The sequence below is a fragment of the Hipposideros armiger genome, unplaced genomic scaffold (assembly GCF_001890085.2).
Source record: "Hipposideros armiger isolate ML-2016 unplaced genomic scaffold, ASM189008v1 scaffold_182, whole genome shotgun sequence".
NCBI classification, from domain to species: domain Eukaryota; kingdom Metazoa; phylum Chordata; class Mammalia; order Chiroptera; family Hipposideridae; genus Hipposideros; species Hipposideros armiger.
In genome coordinates this window covers 578,858-597,580 of record NW_017731532.1, presented here as the reverse complement: position 1 = coordinate 597,580, position 18,723 = coordinate 578,858, and the positions used below count along the sequence as shown (strand labels likewise).

General features: G+C 39.9%; 1 protein-coding gene across 1 annotated transcript in view; it reads left to right on the top strand.

Annotated features, from left to right (window-relative positions):
* ACOT12 (acyl-CoA thioesterase 12) overlaps nt 1–18,723 on the top strand; it is a 46,331-nt gene that overhangs the window by 15,781 nt on the left and 11,827 nt on the right. The window contains exons 2-10 of the mRNA XM_019652584.1: nt 1,439–1,499; nt 2,003–2,104; nt 5,278–5,413; nt 12,350–12,506; nt 14,059–14,178; nt 15,041–15,191; nt 15,692–15,747; nt 16,030–16,093; nt 16,763–16,846. Of these exons, the coding sequence (XP_019508129.1) occupies nt 1,439–1,499; nt 2,003–2,104; nt 5,278–5,413; nt 12,350–12,506; nt 14,059–14,178; nt 15,041–15,191; nt 15,692–15,747; nt 16,030–16,093; nt 16,763–16,846 (931 nt within the window). The remainder of the gene's footprint in view (nt 1–1,438; nt 1,500–2,002; nt 2,105–5,277; nt 5,414–12,349; nt 12,507–14,058; nt 14,179–15,040; nt 15,192–15,691; nt 15,748–16,029; nt 16,094–16,762; nt 16,847–18,723) is intronic.

Below are 18,723 nucleotides of genomic sequence, written 5' to 3'. Positions count from 1 at the left end.
AAATTAAGAAAGAGAAATCAGTGAAAGAAATTGAGAACAAAGAGAGAACAGTATTTTGGAAGCCAAGGGAAGAGAAAGTTTCCTGAAGAAGGAGGTTGATAATGCTGTTGAGTGAATGAGATGTTGGATTTGGCTGTTTGGAAGTGACTCAGGAGATCAGGAGTAAGATGTGGCGGCAACAGCTAGATTAGAGTGGCTGAGAAGTGAATAGGTGAAACTCACAAAATTCTATACCTGGCAAAATCCTAATCTTTGAAGTCCCATCTTGAATGTCACCTTCCCTGACTGTTCATATTAGTCATTTCTTCTGGGTGCCTTTGCAATACTCAATTCTTTCTTCTTTTCAAAAAAATTTCATAGCATTGCACTTCATCCTGGTGACCCAAGTAAAGTCTTCTTGATGTCACCACTGTGTCTTGTGCATCAGTGTATTCTGAGGCCTTAGCTTAATGTCAGGATGGTCACAACTCAGTAAACATTCGTTAAATATATGAGTTAGAAAAAGAAATGATTATTTTAGGAAATTTGAATACAGAGGAGAAGAGAAAAAAATCTTGCGATAGAATAAGCTTGAGAGAAGGGTTTCTAGAAAGGAGAAGCCTTGAACATTTTCACTGACTGATAAGGAGTCAGGGAAGGGGTGAAGATTGAGGGTGAAAACGAGGAAAGAGCTGACTAAGCCAGCCTGCGATGGAGGAGGAAAGGGAAGAGGTGGCAGGGATGGGATCGTGGCCACAGGTGAATAAAGAGGCCTGGAAGACATACTTCCTCTGAAACAGAAGAGCGAGGAGAACAGTGAGAACTTAGTTCAACTTTGAAAGTAAGGGAGAAAAACTGAGGAGGCTTACATTGGGTAGACTTTTACCTTCTGCTCAGGCGACAGGATCAGAGGTGACTGAGGGGCCTGAGCAAAACGTTTTGGAACAACTTTGGGCTACGTGACCATGGTTCCAGTAATACTGGAGAGAGAATGGATCATCTAGCAGCGCTGAGGGCCCATGTAAGGCTAGTGAAGCTGATGAATTTTAGGGCTTGCTTGTTTGTATGTTTATTCATTTATTTGTTAACTAACATTTTAAAATAAATATCAATTGTATAGGTTTGTTTGTGTGTTTGTTTTAACTTCCCTTGAGGAAACAGCTGTGTTATAGTCAAAGTATCTGTTGCAGACTTGGAAGTCGTTTTGCACACAATCTTTGCCAAGGCTCTTTTCTGTTTAAATAGAGGTAGGCAGCTAGCATATGTGTGATGCACAATGATCAGCATCTGTTTTGAGCACTGTCTTTTTCTGTTATCATTTACCTGAATTTTTCATACACAAATGTTATCAGCATGATGAGGTGAAACTGCTCTATGGCGCATGCATTTAACTAAACCTTTAAGTCTGAAATAAGACGTGCTAGGCTTACTGAAATCTTTTTTTTTTTTTTTTAACTAGAGTTGGACAAGTTATAACCATCAAAGCCAAGGTTACCAGAGCATTTAGCACAAGCATGGAGGTAAGAGGCCCCTTTCCTTAATTCTGCCTGTTGGTGCTAATAATGGAATTAGAAAAGACTTATCACATAATGCCAAATTTAAAAAAAATTATATAAAACTGTAAATACAGTATAATTTTGTGCATGTGTACACACATATATACATATATACATATTTTATATATCAATAAATAATATACATTCACCTAAATGTTAGTAATTATTAATCTGGGTAGTGGGATTACTAATTACTGATAATATCTACTCTGGATAGATTCCATTTTTATATTTTTATATTTACCAACTTTTCCATGGTACATATATATTTTTCTCTAATCAGAAAAAGTTATTTTTGCAATTTTATGGAACATTATTAAAAGGAGAATGTTGCTTAAAAATAAAATGCTGATTTCACTCAAAAAACAAAAGAAAAGAATGGTGAAGTGCATAACTGAATTTTGAAAGCTTCAATCTCATCTGTTACTTGAATGGCTGAAAGTTTATTTATTTTATTTTCATTTTAGATCAGCATCAAGGTCATAGTACAGGACATGTTCACTGGCGTTGAGAAACTTGTTAGTGTGGCCTTCTCTACATTTGTAGCCAAACCAGTGGGGGATGAAAAGGTAAATTTTCTGTGTGGAGAGGTTCTAGAATGTAATTCAAGGACATATTAATAATGGCATCAGAATTATTATTGAACAAAGGACATTCATCTTACAGTGAAATGTGCTTTTATTTATTTATACATATATATGTTTATATATCAGTAATATTTATCATAAAAGTTATAATGTAGTAATGTAATAGATTTAATAGATTTAAGTACTTTAGAGAAAAAAGATGTAGCCAGTTTGTGAAAGAGGAAAAAAAACACTGTGTTTTAAATGATCTGAAGGTCATGTCAGTTTTTCAAAAATATTGCTTACTGGTTTAGTTCTTTTCTTTTGTGGTTATATAACTCCAAATTGAGTTAAAATTTTCTTTAAAAAAAAGCAAGGGCCATTTAGTAAGCAGTTGCATGTTGTGTAGTTCAGACGTTTTATTATACCTGAAGGAAGAATGTCAAAGTTGCTGAGTTGTTGAAGTTTAGAAATAAGTTTCTGGACATATGGGGTTAAAAACACCCTTAAAAGAAGTACATTTGGCCTGCTGTGTGTGCCCGGTGAGCTGGTCTGCCATTGGCTCAGGGTAGCTGGTCTGTAGGCTTCCCCCAGAGGTTGATTCATTATAATTTCTTGGTTTTCCTTTTGAGGGTCAGGGTGCCTGGGGGAGGCTCCCCATTTAGTCCAAGTACTGGTAAATGTAAGAATTAATTTAGAATTTAAATTTTTCACTGCAAGGATTGCTCCAGAGGTGGACACAGTGGCATCTCCTAGCTATACTTTAGAGCAACAAGGAGCACCTCTCCCTCTACCAGTGCTCTCCCTCAGACTGCCTCAAACTTCAGAGGTGGGACAAAGCAACGTTTTCACTGTACCCAACAGAGGTGACAACAGAGCAGCACTCACAGCTATGCCTCACTTGGGCGAGGAAGCCCAGAGATGGGCTGGGACTGGGTTAGCCCACTGTGGTGCCCGGTGGCAGGTGTCCCCACAGAGTTTTGTACACTGGGACCCTTCTCCCACTTTCTGCCCAAGATTAAACAGGTCACAGGCAAATTCACATTGCTCAAAGGCATTGTTTTTGAAGCTGAATTTCACATAAGCTATTATATTATTTAAAAAGGTAGCTTTTCTGGACTGGATCACAGACCTACTGAATTAGAATCACTAGCATAGCAACCTGGAATCTGTACTTACAGCATCCCAGGGGTCCTGTGTTCACTCAAATCTAAGATGTTGACATAGGTTTTGCCAACCATTCTGTTTTTTCTAGCGTCCCCAGAAATCTCTAAACTCTTGTGAATGAGAGAATGTGGGGGTGGGTAGAGAGTTCCCATATCTGAGAGCAAATGACAGAAAGGAGTCCATTTCACCATTCTATTCACTCCCTTTATATCAAGGAGAAAGCGAGGGCCACCATTGTTCCTCTCCAGTTTTAGACTTCTCACTCCAATAAGAATATAATAGGCACACTTCATTCTCTGCTGAGACTAAAGAACTGTTTTTATGAAAGCATTTCTGGGAAGTCAGGGGCCTTACAGTGCTGCCATAATTGGTTGGCTCAGATAACCTTTATGTAAAGCATGTTTCCCACACTAATTTATTTTCCAGTTGGTAATATTCTTGTTCAGTTGAACAAGCTCGTTCAGCTGAACATTGTTATTCAACACATCATGAAGAGAGCCATGAAAAATCAGTGGTTTGGTTTGAAGCAATAGGCCTACCTGGATCTCTGTCCAAAGTGAATTTATTCCAAGATAAGATGGACAATGATTAACTATGCTTAGTTCAGCAATTGCACAGGCCAGATCATTGAAGGATTCAACCCGAATCCATAGAGTATGCCCGTGGTAGGCCTACTCAAGCTACAGGAGACGGTACAGCAGGAGAAAGACCTTGCAGGACATTCGGTCCTTTCCAAAATGTCCACTGAGACATTTGGTCCATGCCCAACCATCCTTGATGTTTGGTCCTTCACATGTGCCATGACCAGCAAGGATACCAAGGCAAGAATGGTATTGGCAATACAGCCACAACACAATTATTGGACCAATGAAATATAGTACTTTTAGTGTATGAAGCCTATAAACCAAAGATCTAAATAACCATTATAGGCTCTTTGAAGCCAGGGACATTTTTTCTAAGCCTGAATGTTTTGAACAGGACCAAATACCAAGGACCTTTTGGCATGGACCACATGTCTGCTAGTGGAGAAAGTAAGCACAGGCAAACATCAGAGAGGTTCAAGACTTCCAGGCATCACTCTCAGGTTGCTCTTCAGTCACACAAAATGTACTTTATCTACAGCCTGGAGAACCAAGGCATTAGTTTACCAGGTGGTTCTTTTATATCGCACTGGTCACACAACTAAAACAGAACTGTGTAAGCAGATAAACCAGTGCAAGCTCTCAGTCTATACATTCCTAAACAAATTAGAAAAGGCAGTCCAGGGGCGTTTCAGATTTGCAGTAGCATACTATAAAGCTAGGTGTTTCATCCTTATCTTGGCCAAGGGTTAGCACCATGCTGGAAATAAGCATGGAGCCACCTCAGTCCACATGCAAGATGCTTCTTCGTTATACACACAGGTTAGCAGACAGGCATTTCCAGAGGAGCTTGAGCCTTTGGTTCTGTTGAATCATATTTCCAAGTTTCTGGAGCCCAGTTAAAGCTTGATTCTGACATATTGATTCTTTCAGTTTGCTGATTAGATTAATGTTTTCACCATGTGATGAAATTTCCAAATAGGGAATATCTCGTGGTACATGATAGCTTTTTCTAGAACATCTTTTTCCTCTCCCTTTGATGTCTTGATTTTGCAAAAGGCAGAAAAGATTTCTTGATTAGAATTCAGTGGCATCAAAGTTCATCTCCTCATTCATTAACCTGAAGAATTTCTTATTTTATACTTCTGTTGAAAATTTTTAAAATCAGGGAAATTTAATATTGGGAGAACTCCTTAAAGCACATAAATTATTATATGCAGAAATAATTGTCTACATTGATTTTTTTTTAGTTTAAAAATATTTTAAGAAAAAATTTAGTCAAAATAAAATGTGTGTTAAAACATCCATAAATATTTTATTTACTTTGAGTTAATAAACAATGTAGAATATCATTTGTTCTTGCAAAATTCATGTTGTGCTTTTATGATTTAACAAAGCAACGGAAGATCAATGTTTTTCTTTCTCTAGATTCACTTAAAACCAGTCACACTTCTAACTGAACAAGATCATGTGGAACATAACTTGGCTTCTGAGAGAAGGAAAGTTCGATTACAACATGAAGATACCTTCCTAAACCTGATGAAGGAAAGTAGCAAGTTTGATGGTCAGTAAACCTATATAGGAGCTTTAATTATATGACTATGACCAATGAAGGGACCCTTCTTGATACAGACTTATTTTGACCTTATTATTACAATTCAGTCGTGGTGATGCTAGATAATCTTTTCCAGTAAACCCAGTGGCTGGAGAAGGAAGGGGCTGGCCATTCAGAATATAACTGCTGGCACCTAAGACCACTTTAAATTAGAGGATCTCCAGGGAAGGAGATGTGAAAGAAGGGCGACACAGACCAGGTAGTCCTTACCAGTAAATGTGCCCTCAGTAATGATAGATGAAGGAATGACAATGCCATACATCGATCTGATGCTTCGTATTTTACTAAGCAGTTTCTCATCTGTTATTTCATATGAGCTGCATGTATTAAGCTGCATATTAAGAGTCTCAACAGAGGGGGAAACTGAAACTCTGAGTAGTGAAGAACCTTGCTAAAGATCAGAGGGTATGAATGGAAGCCATAACATTCTATTCCCGTTTCCCGGTGGCTTTTCCACAGTAATACTGTGTTGGATGAGCCAAAGTTTCTTAGTTTTCTGGCAGTGATTTCCCAAGCTCTTTGCAGCCTCATGGGGCCGGAATGTCAGACAAAGGTGGTCACCTTACCCCTCGCATGCCCTTCCTGTCTGATACCATCTCCTGCAGCCCTGCGGGGGAACTGACCTGAGGTGGAGAGCAAAGTGGGTGAGGGGAGGAAGTAGAGTGATCCATCCAGAGGCCCTCTCGCTCACTACTGACAGGAGGGCAGGGAAGCTCACAGAAGGTCCAGCTGCCTCCCCTTGGCTCCAAGGCAGACACAGGAAAAAGAGGAAGGTAAGCAGAGGACAAGAAAGGGTCAGGATAAGAATGTGAAAAGAGAAAAAGGAAGAGTTCATATAAAGGCCAGAGGAGAGAGGAAAGAAAGAGGCAGGGGTGACCTGACATCTGTGGGCTTTACTCTTCCCCGCAGTGACACCATCATGGTCCTGGGACCACCCCACAGACAACCTCTGGGTTGGACAAAAGTTTTGCAAAGGTGTCTACTCATTGCTGACCTTTTAAAGATAATGCCCATTACCAACTTATTTTTAAGGAAATGAAGACTTGATCATTTAATTACTGTGCTGAGAAGAAGTGAGCCTCCTTTGGTAAAGATAGTCTCAGTACCAAAATATATTTTAAATGCTTTTTGCTAAAGTAATCAAATAGCTAAAGCATGAGAACAAGAGCATTAGTAGAGAGAACATTCAAGGTGGAATGAGGCAGGACAGGAAAGAGAGAACTGCATCGTGGAGGCTCCCTTAGGCCATGCTAAGAAGCTTGACCTTTCTTCTGTCCCTGATGAGAGCCAGTGAAGGGCTTTGCACGACTCATTGGTGTATGATTAGACTTGCACTTAATATGGTCACTCTGGGTAGAAGAGGGAAGACTAGAAGGATGGAAACCAGGCAAGAGGTGAGGAGTGTCTGCACCAGGCAATGATAGTGAGGAGCGGGAGGAGGAAAGAGTGAAAAGAAAAAAAAAAAAAAACATGGGAGAGGTAAAATCAACAGAATAGGATCACTGATGTGGGGGGATGGGTGAGGAAGAAGAAGGAGTCAAGGATCATGCTCAGGTTTCTGGTTCGAGCAATTGGTTAATTACTAGGGTGTCATGCACTGAGATATTGACTGTGAACGGCAGGGTATGGCAATTTTGATGAAGTGGATGGTGAGTTCAGTTTAATCTGAAAAGCCTGTGGAACAACCAAAAGAATGAGACCAAGGTGGAGGAGATTAAGTTTGAGAAACAACAGTTTACAGATAGTAATTCAAATAAAGTCGGTCTCTGCAGTCACCCAGTGAGGGCTCATGGGGACAGAGGGGTGGTGGGCCAAAAATGGAATGTGCAGAATGCAGCCATCTAAGAGATCCGAGGAGGGGGAGGAGTTACAAAGGAGACCTGGAGGGACTGGTCAGAGGGGTAAAGAGAACTGGAAAGAATGGTGTCCTAAGGCCAGGGAGCAGAGTGACATGAAGAAATGAGTGGTCAGCTGCGTTCCAGGAAGTGAGGAATTCCCACTGACTTGGAAATAGGGAAGTCATTGGTGACATTGGCAACAGCATGGTTAGTGGCAGCGTGAGTGCAATAAATAGGGTACAAAAAGGCAGATAGTCATATGACCCTGTATAGGAATAAAGCGGATAGGGAAGAGCTTACATAACCTCTGTGTCATAGTCACCTGCCAAATGAAACACTCTTAACATTAGGCTTTGTGAAAGCACGTTTATTAGGATGCAGTGGGTGATGAAGGAAGCAGCCGCCAGCCTCCTAGCCCCTCAGCGCCTGAATGTCGTCCTTTGCAGTACCTGCGGACAGTGAGGGACACAGAGGCTGTCCCAGCTCTTAGAGCACCTTGGCTGTTTAGAACCGCTGCTTTGGGGGGAAACTGAGGCACTGACTTAGATCTCAAAGTGTCGTACAAACCAGCATGAGGCGTCCCACAATAGTGCTGGCGTTTGACAGGAACTCAATTTTCTCATGGTGTTTTCCCACACATGAGCCATCAGAGGTGGAGACTGCCTCTCTCTGGTCCCTGGGCCCAGTTCCATGGGAAGCAGGGGCCTTTCTGTCGGCCTACTTGCCCCTAAGATACCCACAACCAGGATAGCCACTTCCTCCCAAGGCTTACTTACCCCTAAGGCTGGATCACTAGACCGGGACCGGGGCCTACTCACTGGTTCCTCCAATGCCTCTTGCAGCCCCGGCCAGCAGGAAGTTGCTCTTTTTGTTTTTTTATCCCAGTACTTGCTGCGCATACTCAAACCACTGACATTGCTCGGTTCTTAGCTCACTGAGGCAAGGTTAAACACAAACAAAACAAACTGTAAAATGGGAATAGTAAAGGTACTTATTTGATAGGTTTATGTAAGGATTAAATAAGTTCATATTGATAGATCACTGAGAACGGCCTCAGACATGCAGAAAGTACTATTATTATTATTGCTATTTGAGAGGTCCCCATTCATAGGAAGGATTGGAGCAACAACTGAAGGCTATCGTTTCAAGAAACTTGGCTGTGAAGGGTGGAGGAAACAGTCGAGCTAGAGGGGACCCTCAAGGTCAAAGGGACATTATTTTTCAGGATAGGAAATGATTGGTCATGGTTGCAGGCTGATCAAAGCTAATCAATAAAAATCATTATTTAGGGAGAGGTTGATTATAAGAGAAAGAGATAATTGGTATAAAACCTGTACTTAAAACACCTGAAAAATTTTATTTGTTTACCTGGGGAGGAATTTACAGTGATCCCTGTAACTCTGGCCTTTCTCACAAGTGTCAGTCTACCGGGGAAGGGTCATTAGGCCTGGTGATCTGAGCCTCCTTCCCTCCCCACGTGAGCCAGGGGAACTTGGCTGCATTGGCTTTTTCTGATGTTGTGCAAGTTGTACTAATAAACAAAATCAGCAGCGGACAATTTGGTCTACCTGACCTCAGAACACCAGCAGTACTTTGTGTACTAAAGACATTCTGAATTAACAACAGGCACATGCTACAGTCATTCAAATGTAGAGGTAGAATGATTGTTATTGACCTTGGTTTCATTTTGTTAGGAAGTTGGGCAAATCAGATCTCTGTGTCTGGTTCAATTTAGAATTATAGATTTTTAAAAGCCTGTTTTTATCATCTGTTTCATCTAGTCTGCCCTAAAATGGACTACTCTACATTCCTTTGCACAAAACAAGTTTTAACCCCACTTCATTGATTTGATCTTCTTTTTAGAAATCTTACTAGTTTCCATGCCACCAAGGGTACTAATGAACATAAAAGCAATTTTTCTTAAGCGTCTAAGAACCAGACACTGGACTTGAAGTTGCCACAGAGCATGTGGTTTGTCCACCTGCTGCCCCGTAAATCTGATGGAGTTTGTTTTGGATGGGACAGTATGTTCCAAAGGAAAACAGCTAGATCATTTTTGTTATTGAACTGTGTTTGTAGAAAAACCAGTGTTCAATATTGGTTGCCATATCATATATAAAAGATTGGAATATTTTCCAAGATGTTGCGTGATTGAAAAGCACTACCATTAGAACAGTGAGAAAGTTGAAACCAAATCATACTCTTTCAGAAGAAAAGGGAAAATGATGAGATTAGATTATATAAAAAGAAGACTTTTTTGGAATGTGCTCTAGTCCCATTGGTATGTGGGAGCTTGGCATGTAGGAAAAAATGTAAGTCTTTCTTAAGATTTGAAGAATTTTAATTATAATTTTTTAGTTAGAAATCAAATTTTTATAAGTATTGTCCTGTGTTGCTCCTTTCTGCTTATGAGAAAAGAAAAGAAGAAGAAAAAAAACCCCTAGGGCTAGAATGACCTGGAAATGTGGAATAAATGTCAAATTGTCCAAGCAGAATGATGACACAATACTTAACATCCAAAGTGCAACTATTGAAACGGGCCAACGGATGAGTATGCCCCTATGTGGAAGCCTGCAAAAAGTATGAGATTTGTTTACTGTACTTAACTTGTGTACACAGCCAGACCATGAGCCTGAACTGGTCTCTGAACGGGGCAGAGCCTTATGTCTCCACTGATTGGCAATCACATGCAAATAGACATGCTTCTGCACTGAAGTCACCTATACTCAGTATAGTTCTGCAGACGTGTCATAGCTGATGCTTATGCACATATGACATGCCCTCGGACCCACCTCTACATGTGTTAGTGTATGCCAGATATGTCTTCACAGGAATCGAGTAGATTTTTCTTTAAAATCATCCCTCAGAAAAGAAGGAATTGTCTTATATTTGAGTGTTTACAATGTCTCTCATAAGAAATACTATTTCACACCCACAAAATTTGGAAAAAACTGAAGAGTCTACAATACTGTTTAAGTGGAACACTAATAAACAGCAGACAGAAGTGTCAATCAGTACAATCATTTTGTTACCTAAAGATACCCTGTTGATAGTAAGGCCTACAAAAGTGGAATACATCATCCAAGTTAAGTTTATTCATCTCATCATTCATTCAATAAATATTTACTGAACACCCATATTCAGGAATTATATTAGAATTTAAAAAATTCAGTCTTTGCCCAAAGGAGCTTAGGATCTAGTGGGTCAGATAATCAAAGATCACACAAATAAATGTAGAACTATAACTGTGAAAGAAAGGGATGTGTGCTAGCTCAGAGGAGTGGGGATTCAAAGGGGAGGTCAGGGAAGGCTTTCCTGAGAGAATGATGACTGACATGAGCCAAGAGAGAATAGGAAGTTAAGTGGAAGAAGGTGGTGGTGGTGACTTGGGGAATTGCTACTGAAAGAGGGAACAACATGTGCAAATGCCCTGATGTTGAAGACAACATTTAGTCCCATGAACTGAAAAAAGGCCATTGTGGTTAAAACAAAGGGAGAGAGAGGCTGAGAGAGAATATGATGGAAGAAGGAGGGGTGCTAGTGGCAGTCAGGCCAGCTGGGGCTGCAGAGGTCGGCATAGGTCAGACTGGGAAGGAAGGACTTAAGGCCATAAGAAGGATTTGCACTTTTATCCTAGGACAATGGGAAGTTACCCGCATGTTTGTAAGCAGGAGACCGGAATGGGGGGGGGGGGTTAAAATTAAAAGGCCATCAATTAATTATAAATCTAAAAATTCTGGTAGGAAATGGAGTTCAAAGTCTCTGTAACCACACTTCTGTGCTCACTTATATGTGACTGTGCCAAGGACAGCCCCATTCCCAGTTACCAGTGACAGCTAGGTGCATCTGTGCTGTCGCCCTGCAAGCTCAGCTCTGCCTATGACAGTACAACCAGGATGGTACCCCGGATTTGTAAGTCTTCCCCCACCACCTCAGTGATAGCATGTGAGATGTAAGCCCTGCTGGTGACTCACTTGATGATGCAGGAAGCATAACTGAACACATTTACTGCTTTGCTGCCAAAGTAAATGATTTCTCCATTGTTGAGAGTAAAAACCAATTTGTTGGTAAATGAGGCAGATATGATTTGAAAGAAGCAGGACACTAAGAAGCACAATGTACTGTGTCTTTTCTGTTCATGGCTGCCTTCACTATAAAACAGTAACCACGGGAGGCCACATTCCCATTCTGAAGTTCATAGCACAGCGAACTATTCCAGATTCTCAGTGTCTGTGGCCCTTTAGAGCTCCAATTCCTTTCTTTTTAACAACTTTATTGACATACCATAAATGGCCCATATTTAAAGTGTAAAATTTGATGGGTTTTGTTTTGTTTTAGCTGAGCCATTCTGCCACCTGTTGGCAGCTCAGAGGCAGCTCAGCTCTGACTGGGAATCGAACCGGCAACCTTGTTGCTCAGAGCTCGCACTCTTGAGAAGCTCTTAACCAGCTGAACCACTCAGCCGGCCTTAATAAATTTTGTTTAGTTTTACATTTATTTTTCAATTACATTTGACCTACAGTAGCATGTTAGTTTCAGGTGTGCAACATAGTGATTACACATTTGTATACTTCACAAAGTGATCACCCCAATACCATTTCGTAAGTTCTGAGACATGTATACATCCATGAAACCATCACCACAATCAAGATAATGACATATCCATTAATCCCCAAATTTCTTTCTGCCCCTTCCTGACTTGACCTGTTTCTCCTCCACCCCAAATAGCTCAAGTTTAAATTTAATCAGTCTTTAAATCAAAGTTGTGGTGAACTTGTTAGATAGGTTGGAATACAGTCTCTAAAAAGCCCTTTCTGATCTGTTATCTTATCCAATTCACTGTAAATATCCACCATGCTGATTAAAGTCACTCTGTAGAATGAAACCTATTTACTAGCTCAAGAGTTTTAAGTCTTTGGGAATAATTTAATTTTTCTAATTGAAAAAATCCTGTGAGTTGAGAATGCTGCTGGGAAGGAAAGGCTGTAGCCCCAAGTCCTGTGGTTGGTTAACTCCACCATCATTAATGTTTACATCCACCTTTCAGATCCCATTTGTGTTGAAGAGGAGGGACTGGTTTCCACGAGGGACACCTCTGTTCAGAGCATTGAGCTTGTCCTCCCACCCCATGCAAACCATCATGGAAATACATTTGGTGGCCAGATTATGGCTTGGATGGAGACAGCGGCTACTATTTCTGCCAGGTTCTTGGTTTTGATGTTGGTTCTTCGGCGTGTGATGTTGGCACCAGTGGGGAAGGAATAGAAAGGGTCTGATTCCCAGTGATTAGGCAAGTCAAGGAGACCAGGAGAAGACAATCTTGCCTTGATCAAAATAAAACAATAGGTCATTTACCTGTTTGAAGGTGAATGTTTAAATTCTTGGTTCAAAAATAAAAAATGAAATGACAGTTCTAATACTTTATTCTGAATTATGAATGTTGATCTTGTGAACTGTAATTCCTTATAATGATAGTTAGGAGGAAGTAGATGCAGAGTAGAAATAGAGCACAGCCTTTACACTTAAAAATGGTCAAGTTACAAGCTTTTTAAGAGGCAGTTTACAGTTAGATCTGACCTTGGAATGCACTGGTTAGATTGGTTATAGCCAAAGGATTAAATGAAAAATAAGAGGAAAAAGAGGGGAAGAGAACAACTTGGAAATGTACTTTAAATGCTCCTTAGTTTAAAAAAAAAATGTCATTTTATTCTTAGTATAACCATGTAGATAATTGGGAAACTTTGAAGGACATGTGTACTTTGAAAATGCATTTCAACAAGATCTGCCTGTCTGACAATTTTTGTGACCACTAAAAATTAAGGTTTTATTTTCCCAAAACTAAAAAAAAAAATTATTATTAATACGTCTATAATTATGACTGTAGTTAGAAACCTGCAGTTATCCTTCCTATAAATTATGCACAAATATAACACAGCTTGTTTTTAAAATGAGATTGTCATTCTTAATGCAATCAAGTGCTTGAACCTGTTCTGTGGTAAAGCTTAAAGCTTACCATATAATTAACTGTGGCAGAGTCTGTTCATTTAGTGTTGACACAATTGTTTCGTAGTAATTGAATGACTACAGTGGGAATCTAAAATATAGAAAATTATGAAAGTAGCTCTCTGAGATGAAATATTCTTTATAGATATTTCAACATTTCGCACACACAAAAATTATAAAATGAGTGCCTTGTAGCCATTCAGGCTTTGTGCAGCAATCCAGGTAATTTTTCTGTGGGGAAAAAAAGTTAGTCTTTTGATATGTGGGTGAATCAGTTAACTGTGAACTGAAAGAGCTGGCGTGAATGGCACCAGCTGGCAGTTCTCTTCATGGTGCCCCCAGTCCACCCTGAGAGTCACAGTTTCCTGTTATTGAAATCATGAACTATCAGGATGAGTACAACCCTCCACTTAGAACAAAAGACATAGGTTTGTTTTTTGGAGGGACTTCCATGGGGCAAAAAAAAAAAAGCCATGAACTGGACTATTACCCCAAGAGTAGAAGCGCCAGCATCTTGGTACAGATCCCACAGCTTGGGAACATGGGATTTCCCCAAATATTTGCAGGTCATGTACAGAAGCACTCTCAACACACACTATCCAGTTATTTATTTCACTAGAGTGAAAAGAGAGATTTATTTAGAAAGCACACTGAACACTGGTATGGTGGACCTGTTAAGCGAATCAGCAGTTCCTGAAAATATTCTGGAAAATGATCAATTTCTTCTGTCTCGCCTCCCCTTTGTTTCATCAGCCGCCTCTGTCAAGCACATCCTCTTCTGAAGTCCGTGGACATGTTTAAGTTCCGGGGACCGTCTACCATTGGAGATCGTCTGGTCTTCAGTGCCATTGTCAACAATACATTTCAGACCTGGTAAAGTGTGCCTAGTGCTCTTAGGCTGCTACAAATGAATTCAAACTTGCACATAAATATTTTTTTAATTTTTATTTCAATCTGGAGGTAAGTATAGGGACTACTTTAAAGTAACCAAGTTCCTTCTATTTTTTTTTTTTGAAATATCGCTCAGTCTTCTAAATCTGTAGACATACATTTTAACCCTCTATTCTGCTCAAGTCCTCCTTACATTGAGTAACTTGTGATAGGTTGATTTTTCTCTCTCATAATAAGGGTAATTGTATGCCTCAGTGGAGTCAGGGTGGTCCTGGTTTATTATTGTCATAATTATTAACTTTTCCTTTCACTCTCAAAAGATTCCCTGTGATTGTATGGGCAACCCATTCATAATGGACCTGTCATTAATCACCATGACGTCTAAACCACCTTCCAGTTATGTTTATTACTCTTGATACACAATGAAAAGATTTAATTTAGTATTTTTATCTTTTTAAATGTATAAAAGAGCATTTCCTCTCTAATTTCAGTGTTTGATGCTTTTTCATGACAGAAGTATTATTTTTAGGGGAGAAAACTTGATTTTGACACAATTGAACCCCCTGCCCTCCTATCACCAGAATATGTTCATGAGTGTATATAAAGTACCAACTGGCCTTTTTCCTAGTTGAAAGTGGGAAAATAAAGCAGAAAGGCTCCTAGGGGTTTGTGCCTCAGATTATCAACCAGGTGAAATGGATGTTAATAGTCGCATAGATTTGCAGACAACAAAGAGCAATCCGAGGACCCTCCTTGCTGGGAAGAGGTGTTGGTGGCCGTGGGCAGAGGAGGCTCAGCATGCCCCCCAGTTCTCTGCCCACCGCCCCATGTCACCCTCTTGCAGTGTGGAAGTGGGCGTGCGCGTGGAGGCCTTTGACTGCCAGGAGTGGGCTGAGGGCCGGGGCCGTCACATCAACAGTGCTTTTCTCATTTATAATGCGGTCGATGATAAGGAAGAACTGGTCATATTTCCCAGAATCAAACCCATGTCAAAGGTCAGTTATCAGCACACGAGGTTCAGTAATCAGACCACTTTTTCTGGGGGAAGCCGTGGGTACAGAGCTCTACCCAGAATCTCTCCTCCCACCAGCAACAACCTGCATGGCTATTCCCCTTCTCTGTGTCACCAAGTAAAATGGAGTTTTTCTTTTTTTTTCCAAATCACTCTAATCATTCGTTAAAATGATGGGGTCCCTGAAGACCTCACCCCTACTCGGCCGCGTACTGCTGTTGGAAGCGTATCATCTTCCGTGTCCCATTTCTGACTCTTCTCCCCCCTTCCATCCGGTCCACTGTGCCGGTCCACATTCATCGGAACCACGTCCTTCCCTCAACCTGCAGTTGCCTTATTGCCGACTCTCACCTGAGGAGAGTTCGCAGAAGAGACATGTGTCCCACTTAAAAAGTCAGCCTTTTCAACTGACTTAGGAGAGAGAGTCTTAGGATTGTAGCACTAATATATAAAAAATGTATCGATTTTTCTTTGTTATTAAAGGATGATTTTAGACGGTATCATGGAGCTATTGCACGCAAGAGAATTCGCCTAGGCAGGTAAGGGACACAGATGGAGGATTTTATGGAATCGTCTCTTATCTGGCAAATTACATAACAAAGCACCCCTCTCCAAGTCTCTATTCCCACATAATGTAAAAAGAGAATGTCTGATGTTTTCTGACTGTGGAGGCTATTGTGGGAAATTGTTCTTCCTGATTGTTCTAGCAGTAAAAGCAGCTTTTAAAAACTGATTTCAGTTCAAGAAAGTGTCATAGTTACTGTTGAGTGCTAAATGCAGGGAAGCAAACTGTTGGTTAACGTTTTAATTTTTTTTTCCAGAAAATATGTTATTTCCCACAAAGAAGAAGTTCCACTTAGCACACGCTGGGATGTTAGCAACCAGGTGACAGTTTCATGCTTTGGAGCTCTTCATGTAAAAATCACATCATTAAAAAAATGGAAATCCCCTTGTTTAACTGATTCAGGTTGTGCCTACCTACACAGGTTAGATGAAAAGGCGAATTATAGCAACCAGTCATCTCAAAATACAACAAAACCAAGCTATCAGGAACTGGTTACCAACCAGTTGCTTCACCGCCTCATTTGAATTATATGTACAGTTCCAAAATTACAGACTCAGGATGCTCTGCCATAAAATGCATTCAAGCAGCCTGGGACATTGAGGTCTGGTGTCCTACCATGGTTTGTGCTAAATGACATGCCCACCGGCTTGCATTGTTGTAACGCGACAACAAAGTATTAGTTGTTAATGTTTTTGACCATAAAATGTAAAGGGGAATCCAAGTTTACTTTTATAAATCATACAGAGGGTAACCTTGTCTTTGCTCACAATGCCAATTAAAATGATACTAATTTGCGAAGCTTGTAGGCCTAATGTTACCGCATCTAAATTCTGAATGAAGAGTTTGAGACAGAAATTATGTTACCTGTAGCATAGTTCTAAACTCAACATTATTACGTTGGCTCTCACACTGCGCATTTTCTAGGTAGAAAATATTTGATCACATATCTGTGCGTTGAACTCACAGCTTTTAAAATATTTTCATTTTAGGCATCCCTGAGTGATGACAACGTGAAAGCTTTCAAAAAGCTGGTGGCCAAAAGTGGTTGGGAGGTGACCAGTGCTGTGAAAAAGGTAGGAGGCATCCAGGTATATGCACAACTCAATGTCCATCACAAATGAGAATGGTCGCGGTGGTGGTGGTTCTGCTTGTCCTGCTGCTTTTAGAAGGTAGAGAATCTTTTTGGAAAGGTATTTCCAAAAGTCAAACATCTTTCCAGCCCTGTCTCTGCTACTCCATGCTGGCCGACTCCCAACGCGTTCCCACCCTGAGCTTAGTTCTCACATTCCACCTTTCCATCTGCTCAGGTCCAACTTGGTCTTCAAAACCCAGGACAGATACTTTTCTATAAGGCTACTCCTACCACCCCTGAGTGAAGGAACTGTTCCCTCTAGGAACTCCTTTTAGCAATTACTTCTTTAAAATTAATTTCTTAATTAATTATGCACTATCTTGTAACATTTCTTCCACAGCTATGTTGAATGGATGAAAGTCTTACATAATTTATTTTTTTATGCATGATCTTCCTCCTAACTAGATGATAAATTTCTTACGAAAGAAACCTTGTCTTGGCTTCTTTGTATCACTTTTAGCACCTTTTACAATGTTTTGTGTCATCAAATTTGAATAAACATATATCATTTGGATTTGAATTATATCTAATGTCAGGGGTAAATTGGGAGATCCTTTGAAGCTGATGCCCGCACTAAGTAGACTGTCAGCTCGCTGAGGGCCGTTTTGCTAACTAATGTAGTCCCAGGACATAGCAGTGGCTGGCACTCAGGAGATGCTCAATAATGCTGGCTTTTTGTGCTCACGTCTCGACGTGTACTGTTTTACATAATCAAGGAAGCAGTAGCCTCTAAAATAGGGTAACCATTTGTTCTGGTTTTCCTGGGACAGTCCTGGTTGTCCCATCATAATTACTAACAGTGCCTCTGTGTTCCAGTTTGGATAATAAATTATATGGCCACTGACCCTGAAATCAAAACCAAGTCAGAGGCCACTTCATTGATTTTTTTTTCCACTCTGACTTGGACCTCCTCTGCGTGTTCTGTTCCGGGTTGATGGCTTTTGTTATGTCTTTGTCCTCACTTCTGAATCCGTGTGGATCCAGTCAGGTTCCTGGCTATACTTGGGCCAATGATGCAGAAACCCAGGCTATTTCTTTCTCTTTATCCCTCATAAAAGATGCAACAAGACTTTGTTTTCTTTTACTAATATGAAATATGCTTCTTGCATCATTGCTGGCATCTGAGCATTCATGAGCAGCATAGGAAAGGACACACTCAAGTCTGGAATGAAGGAAGAGAGCATATTAAGTGAAGTTGTATAAAATATTAAAATTTCAGTTCTTTGGGGGTTTGGGTCCAGAAACAAATCTTTACAAATAAATAGTATGTTTGCTAGTATCTAAGAAAAACCATCAATAATTAATTTTTAATTTTTGTAGAGATACTTACTAACGGATATAGTGTAGTTAAAGGAACATTCTTATGTTATCTCTGTGTAATTTGAAGCCCTCCATTTTTTAGATTATATTTATGATAAAAATCTGATCTTTTCCATTCTGAGTTATCTCCTTTTCTCTCTTGCTTTTTAAAGCTTTTATATTCTTTTAATTTTAAAATACAGCTCTCTTATTTTTTGTCACCTTTTAGTTGAATATTTTTTACAACACAATTGAATATTAAGAATCATATTTATTTCAGGGTTTAAAATCTATACTTATTTTCAATATAAATTAGATGACTACAGTCTAATATTCCTGGTGTTTGTAATTAAATTGGGCAGTGCTCACTGTTTTAACTTTTATTTCATTTTCAGTGTATAATAATGGAATTAATAATGGTCATAATACAAGGAGCATCTTAAAGAAGCTGATAGTCTGTTTTGAAAACATCATACATACACATGAAACAGCTGAAGAATCATTTTAAGGTAGTTTATA